General features: G+C 42.8%; 2 protein-coding genes, 1 non-coding gene and 1 pseudogene across 5 annotated transcripts; 1 reads left to right on the top strand and 3 right to left on the bottom strand.

Annotated features, from left to right (window-relative positions):
• Positions 1-202: 202 nt before the first annotated feature.
• On the bottom strand, positions 203-2,339 carry LOC108653761 (protein BUD31 homolog pseudogene; annotated as a pseudogene). The gene is made up of 3 exons (XR_016196919.1): positions 931-2,339; positions 745-865; positions 203-682 (listed from the first exon to the last, which is right to left on the bottom strand). The product of XR_016196919.1 is annotated as a protein BUD31 homolog pseudogene (transcript).
• A 158-nt stretch (positions 2,340-2,497) lies between these two features.
• S2P (membrane-bound transcription factor site-2 protease) lies at positions 2,498-4,539 on the top strand. The gene is made up of 3 exons (XM_018106361.3): positions 2,498-2,725; positions 2,792-3,241; positions 3,302-4,539. Exons 1-3 carry the CDS (start codon positions 2,651-2,653, stop codon positions 4,313-4,315), a joined length of 1,539 nt encoding a protein of 512 aa, XP_017961850.1. The 5' UTR covers positions 2,498-2,650; the 3' UTR covers positions 4,316-4,539.
• LOC108654815 (LYR motif-containing protein 2) lies at positions 4,407-5,080 on the bottom strand. Of its 2 annotated transcripts, XM_089260886.1 has the most exons (3): positions 4,828-5,080; positions 4,538-4,764; positions 4,407-4,472 (listed from the first exon to the last, which is right to left on the bottom strand). In XM_089260886.1, exons 1-3 carry the CDS (start codon positions 4,864-4,866, stop codon positions 4,448-4,450), a joined length of 291 nt encoding a protein of 96 aa, XP_089117012.1. In that variant the 5' UTR covers positions 4,867-5,080; the 3' UTR covers positions 4,407-4,447. The 2 variants fall into 2 exon arrangements, with proteins under 2 accessions (XP_089117012.1, XP_017961854.1); XM_018106365.3 differs by having other exon boundaries at positions 4,407-4,764; positions 4,828-5,071.
• A 262-nt stretch (positions 5,081-5,342) lies between these two features.
• Positions 5,343-5,414, bottom strand: TRNAW-CCA (transfer RNA tryptophan (anticodon CCA)). Its single transcript has one exon. It is a non-coding gene; the product is annotated as a tRNA-Trp (tRNA).
• Positions 5,415-6,928: the final 1,514 nt, after the last annotated feature.

The raw sequence follows: 6,928 nt of genomic DNA on the forward strand, positions 1-6,928 counted from the left end.
CACACATACACCCACACACACACACTGCCAGTATCAGTGTCTCTTGGAGGACTCAACAAACTAGAGTTTCTGCTACAAATCGATAAAAAATATTTCTATTGTTGCACATCGCCCGATCGCTTGGAATGCACTTTATAACTGATTTACAGTGGAGTGCATCAGTCTGTTGCCGGGAATTGAAAATAACATTTGGGCTGCACACTTTTCGAACTAATTTCATTTATTGTTCCATCTGATCCTTGACTAGGTATATCTGTGACAACTTTTCTGCGATTTTCTGTTTCTTTTCTTTTGGGTTCGATGTGCTTGGCTCACTGCTCGGCGTAATACTGCTCCGCCGTGTGTCCTCTCGATGGCTTTGAATCGATTCCACACAAAGCAGGGCACGCGCCGAACTCAACTCCAACACGAACTGTGGACTGTGGTGAGCTTGAGGTGAGTTGCGTGGCAGTACGAGTGACGAGTGAGCGGGATAGCAGTGCCCGGGCTCCGTGCGAGTGCGACAGAGTTGATTCGTTGTATTTCCGTTTTGTTTTGCTCAGCATTTTTGGCCGCTTAGGTCAGGAACTTACGGAAAGCTGATAGGCCAGAATGCTCGAAGAAGGCATTTCGGCTTTCGCTCTGCGTTTCTCCTTGAGAAGCTTCAGGAACATGTTCAAAACAAATAGCCACATTGCAATGGCTGCAAGAAAGATATTATATGGAGGGCTGCCTTGCGTATATTAGGTTAAAAACTTTACATACATATCATCATGGATGTCATAATGCTCCAGACCATCTTCAAAACAAGTAGGAACAGTACGTTGAAGTTCAGAATGGTGAGGGGCAAACAGGTCATCCAGGGTATCAGAAAATTATAATTCATCTGCAAAAAGCACTCTCGTTTCGAATTACATTCCATTTAGCAGAGACCGATATTACTTGCCTTACCAGCTTAACGCCAATTATTAAAAGAATGCACGAAACGACATGCACAATCGTAAAACTAAATAGTATAATGTTGGCATACTCTCCCTTATGGGCAATGTAAGACTTTATCTCAACACATATGCAAAATATGCATACTGTTATACATATAATTCCAAAAGATATATTAATATATTTCAAATTTTGTAGGCTTGGCATATTTTTCAACGAAACCAAAAGGGGTACTAAGACTACTAGCAAAAAATGCCTAGTCGGAATAGAATAGTAAAATGGCAAGGAATACCATCCATTGATACCCACTAACTTATGATTTAAGTAAAACATATTATAGAAATCTGAAATTGGGTGATAGTCGTGTGTATGTATAAGACTAGTACAGTTATACCACTAACCAGAGAGCTCTCTAGTGGTTATATATTCATAACTACTCACGTTTACCTACACTGAAAGTTTGCAAAAAGAAAAGCCAATCTAATCTACTGAAAGTCTCAAAATAAGCTTTTTAATTGCAACAAAGAAACTTTCAAACTTGTTAAGAATAAAATTGATAATATAAATTCATATTTAATTTATGTTTAAGTCAAAAGTTTACATTTATATCGATATATATTCTATTTTTAAAATTTTGTTTAGATTTCACTATGTAATCAACTGTACTTCTCTTCCTGCTGCCTAGGAAGCAGCTCAATTCATTTTTTACTCTATACACACATATCAACTCAGACTTCAAACTGCACGAGTGTTATTCCAGAACAAGAGGATAGATATATACTTTATATCTTATTTTTCCTTTGTTCTGTCTACTTTTGAATATAAGCTCGGAAAGGCTCTAAACCACACTCGTATTTACTCAGCCGGAACAGCCGCGGCATCCGCAGTGAACGCATTCCACTATGCGTCCCTCCTCCAGCTTTGACTTGGGCACGCGGCAGATGCAGTTCGTGCCGAAATTTGTGTCACGCGTTTGAATGCACCGCAGGCAGCAAAGGTTTTCGTAGCCCGACTTCTTCCACTTGGCTATCAAGTTGGCATCGGCAATCTTCTCCTTCAGGCAGTAATCGTACAGTTCACGACTGATAGCCTTACGGCGATAGTATAAATCGTAGATATAGCGCGTCTTCTGGTGATGTATTTTGAAGATCGGCCAAAGTGATTCCGTAATGCGTTTACCTTCGTGCGGTTCCGTTTCGGCCTCGCGCATTTTCTGCTCCAGCTCTTCCAGTGTGGGTTCAATAAGTTCCCAGCCATCTGGTGGCGGTTTACGACTACGACGCACTTTTGGCATTTTTAGTTTATGATAATATGCGAAATTTGATGAATTGTGGAATTAAGTCAACGGGATGACGCTTGTTCTTGAACGCACATATTGAAGTATGGCAACGCTCTGGTATCTGTGGTATTTATGAAAAGAGGTTGTTGCTGTGGGGAAATTGTGAAGTCATGCACTGGTTCCCAAGTCCACCTGTTGGTAACAGTATCAAATTAATCAGCGATCGAATAAGAGGGTTTGTAATAAATCAAAATGACAATAATAATAGTATTCAAAGAGTTTCACTATTTACTAACAAAAAGTAAACCAAGTTGGCAGCCCGGTAGATGCACAATCAGCTGTTCGGCAAACTGTTCGGCTAGGCCATAAAAAATCAACAATAAAATTAAATGACAATAACAATGTGCGTCGTTTGAGGTTTAGCACAAAGTGAACACAACAAACTTGCGCACAATGGATCCCATAATATTCTTCTCAGTGCTGACGATTTTATATGGTGTCATGTATTTTTTTGATCGCTTTTTCAAGGTGTGCTTGGTGGCATCGAATGAATGAATTGTCGAATCGAATTTAATTATTGAATTTCTCCTGCAGAGCTGCATGCACTATCCCTACGACGTCTTTCTGCGCAACACAGGACTGAATGTCAACTTCATGAGCCTTCACTGGCACTCCAATGCCAGCGCCTTCAATCGGATGCTGATTCGCTGGGGCTCCGCAGCCGGCAAGAGCTGCACGAGAGGTTTTCTGGTTAAGTGCTTCAATTTAGGCGTCCTGCTATCCTTTCTGTTGCTGCCCATTGGCATAATACTGCTCATCATTACCATATTTAATGGCAGTGATGGAGCGGCAGCTGTTGCTGGAGGTGCGGCAGCAGCCACGGCGACGGTGCAGCTTGAAATTCTGTTGCCCGGAGTCAATCTGCCGCTGCAAGAGATCGGTTATTATATAGCCACATTAGTGCTCTGTACACTGCTCCACGAAATGGGCCATGCGTTCGCCGCCGTGCTGGAGGACGTGCCCGTCACGGGCTTCGGCTTCAGGGTGAGATGGGAGAGGACTCCAAAAAGTTGTTAGATAACATTTGCATTTCGCATTTCGCAGGTCTACTTCTGCCTGCCGCTGGCCTACACGGAGCTTTCGCATGATCATCTGAACAGCTTGCGCTGGATTCGCAAGCTGCGCATTCTTTGCGCCGGCATTTGGAACAACTTTGTGTTCGCCTGCGTCTGCTATCTGTTCATCTCGACGCTGGGCATGATCATGTCGCCCTTCTACCAATACAACGAGCACGTGATTGTCACAGAGCTGACGGCCAAGTCGCCACTGCGAGGCGATCGCGGCCTGCAGGTGCAGAATGTAATCACTCAGCTGAACGACTGCCCCGTCAACAACGAGGACAGCTGGCTGAGTTGCCTGCAACAGGCGCAGCAGCAGCGTTTGGGATATTGCATCAGCTCCGACTTCATACGACTCAATGACGAGAGCATCGACATAGCCCATCACAATGCGGAGGGCAGGTTGCAGTGCTGTGACGAGCGTAATCCCAATGTCAGCTGCTTCGAGTACATCGAGGACGCCACTGTGGATGCGCCAGCCGAGATACCGCAACACGTGTGCCTACCCATGCGGCGCACGCTGGAGGACTCGAGTGGCTATTGCAGAGCAGGCTCGTGTGCCCAGGGATACTGTCTGCGGCCCATGCTGCAGAACACAACGAGGATTCTGGTGTTCAAGAGGCAGAGTCTAGACCACGAGGCCCTGCCGCCCGTGATGTATGTGGGCCAGCCACGTGATGTGTTGCGCTCAGTGCGCGTTTCGGCCTTTGTGCCCCGCTATAAACAGATCAGTTCCGCTTGGCCCGATGCCCTTTCGCTGCTACTCAAATACAATGTGGTGTTCAGCATTGGACTCGCTTTGATCAATGCCATCCCCTGCTTTGGCTTCGACGGCGCCCACATCACCAGCACCGTAATACACAGCTTCCTGGTGGGGCGCGTCGAAGAGCACGCTAAACGGGATCTCATCTCGCTGATCATCACTAGCGTCGGCTCCCTGCTTTTCGGACTGGCTCTGCTGAAGGTCGCCTGGCTGAGTCTGCTACGCCCGCTGCTGTGAATCACTCAATTCGCTCCTCTCTCATCCTAGTTAACATCTACCAAAATGCTAGACTGCTTTTTTCTACACAGACACGGAAACGAACACAGACTTTGCTATAGCGCCTCAAAGGTCTTTCTCTTTAAGCTTTATTTATTTATTATCGTGTTTTATGTCGCTGTAATTCGATTGCAGCAGCCAAGTTTGCAAAGCTCAAATAAAAGATGCAAGCATTTTTCTCACTTCACGCTCGTGCCGCTCAGTTGGAGGCTGGTCTGCAGCTCCGTCAGGCTGCGTCTGGCGCTCTGCATCAGCATTTTGATGGCCACCTCGTCGCTTTGGTTGCGATTCGCTTGGAAGTCGTGGCGAGCCCAGGCCCTAAGCTCTTGTCGGCTATGCTGGTCCGGCACCAGCCGCGTAGTGCGCCAAATTTCTCTATACAGCTTCAGCACCTCCTGGCGCAGCATGAACTGGGTGAAGCAGAGAATGAGAAATTTTAGAAAGCTAAATTCCAGGTGCCATCTGTCACTTACCTGTTTTAAGCTAAGCGCAGATTTTGGCAGTTTTGACATTTTATCATTTTATGTGTGTTTACTTATTTTATGTTTGAAAACTATTATAATTTATGCCTTTTCACTTTTTGATTACGTTTCTGCTATTCGCGTGCACTTGAAGCAGCTGATGCCAACAGCTGTTTCCAGTCCAATCCACAGCTGATTCTCTTTGAGTTTAAGAGCATGCGCTCTCCCAACATTTAAGAGTGACGTATGGTTGCACAAAGCAGAAACGAAATGTGTGTTGGCAGAAAATACATGCTTACGTATTCAAATTATTAAAATATGCAGGTACACATTGTATAAGTTTAATAATGGGTTTGTTTTATTCTTTTAATAAATTAATACACTTTCGCTGTCATATAGTATTTTAATTTTTAATTGGGTTCATATGAAGTTAATTTAACTAGTATTGGGCACTGTAAAATAATATGGACTAAAAAATGTATGGCCGAAAAATTGGAAAAAAAAATTTTAAAAATATCCATTTACGTTGACCCCGACGTGATTTGAACACGCAACCTTCTGATCTGGAGTCAGACGCGCTACCGTTGCGCCACGGAGTCACATGAACTGATCTTGACTAAATGCCAACATGAACTGTTCTCGTTAAGCAGCGTATGCTTGTTCTGAAACGAAGCAGCAACAATTTTTTTTTTTTTAATTTCATTGACATAGACTGAAAAAAAATCAAATACTTAAATGCATTTTTCAACGGTTGTCACAAAATACATTAGTCAGCACATATGCGTACAGCACACAAAATGAGGACTCAATTTGGCACTTGAATCGAAAGTGAATTATGTACATACATATTTAAATACACATATTTACATGTATGCATGTGCATACATTTGTATGTAATCTATCAAATAAATTGTTGCAATGCTTAATTTATCTCCTGTTGCATTGTTTGTTCATTGCGCGCCCATTATGATTGACACGGCAGCTGTTTTGAATTATTTTTATGCTCACGATCTCTGCTGTTGCTACTGCTGTTGCTTATTGTGATGTCCTATTTGAACAAGTCATTCAGTTATTTCTTTTATTTTTCAAAGAGTGGATGGTGATGCATGCCGAAGAACAGACGACAGACAGCCAAGTTAGCCAAAGCCGAGTGGACTGTCTTGGCCAATTTATGTATGTATGTTCTGTTCTTGCGCCAGTTCCAGGTACCATAACTTAAAGGGCGCCGACGACTGGCACCGCTTTACCACTTTACATATCTAAATATATGTATGTAGGTGTGTACTGCATGTAGTTGTTACGAGCTGCCTACTTCATACATTATTGTTGACAATCGCCGCAGGGCACGATTGGCAGCTGTTTTCATGCTTTTCATTTCCATCAACCTGTCCCGTTACCAATATTGGCAGCTAGATCCTAACTGTTGAGCCATCTCTTTGGGTTCGGTGTGTTCTACAATTTTGATATTGAATCATCTAAGCAAATATGAACTTTGTCCAAGTCTGAAGTGGCTTTTTATCTTCTAATTTCAATAATATATGACAGTTTGATCTTTGTGGCTCATACAAATTTTTCGAATTACTTGAACTGTCTCAGATTTATATTTTGTATTTGAAATTCATTGTTTCAAGTGCATTTATCTCAGTGCAGCTAGAAGAAATTTGCAAATAAATTAAATCAAATTAGACATAACACAATAATAAATTTTCTTAAACGAACAACAACAAATTGTAAATATATATGTAAACATATTTATATATAAAAATATATTTCCGAATCGAGCAGGTAAGCAGCCACACGATGCAATTTATTTTTAACACACTCTAAGTTGCATCCACTACTGCTCTGAGAGATGGCAAAACACGGAGAGAAGAGAGAAATACAGAGGCATCGACACAGAGAGAGAGAGAGAGAGAGAGAGAGAGAGAGAGAGAGAGAGAGAGAGAGAGAGAGAGAGAAAGAAAGAAAGAGAGAAATAAACTGAGACTATTTCGTTTTCGTTTTCGTTTTCATGAGACGGAAAATTCTTTGACTCATCAGAGTCAGCAGCTATGTGGAATGGTGGAATGTGGGCCGAGAGGAGTGAGAAGACCCTTGGGTGCTTGGGGACGCT

This window comes from Drosophila navojoa, chromosome 5, assembly GCF_054131105.1.
Source record: "Drosophila navojoa isolate 15081-1374.11 chromosome 5, UAZ_NAV_1.0, whole genome shotgun sequence".
Lineage (NCBI taxonomy): Eukaryota > Metazoa > Arthropoda > Insecta > Diptera > Drosophilidae > Drosophila > Drosophila navojoa.

What these genes read in the sequence shown, in the direction of transcription:
- S2P (XM_018106361.3), top strand. Translation starts at nt 2,651, where the DNA reads ATGGATCCCATAATATTCTTCTCAGTGCTGACGATTTTATATGGTGTC. An exon ending in TTTTTGATCGCTTTTTCAAG is followed by an intron (nt 2,726 to 2,791) that starts GTGTGCTTGGTG and finishes TTTCTCCTGCAG; the next exon opens with AGCTGCATGCACTATCCCTA. An exon ending in TCACGGGCTTCGGCTTCAGG is followed by an intron (nt 3,242 to 3,301) that starts GTGAGATGGGAG and finishes CGCATTTCGCAG; the next exon opens with GTCTACTTCTGCCTGCCGCT.
- LOC108654815 (XM_089260886.1), bottom strand. Translation starts at nt 4,866, where the DNA reads ATGTCAAAACTGCCAAAATCTGCGCTTAGCTTAAAACAG. An exon ending in CTGCGCTTAGCTTAAAACAG is followed by an intron (nt 4,765 to 4,827) that starts GTAAGTGACAGA and finishes TGCTTCACCCAG; the next exon opens with TTCATGCTGCGCCAGGAGGT. An exon ending in CTGAGCGGCACGAGCGTGAA is followed by an intron (nt 4,473 to 4,537) that starts GTGAGAAAAATG and finishes ATCGAATTACAG; the next exon opens with CGACATAAAACACGATAATA.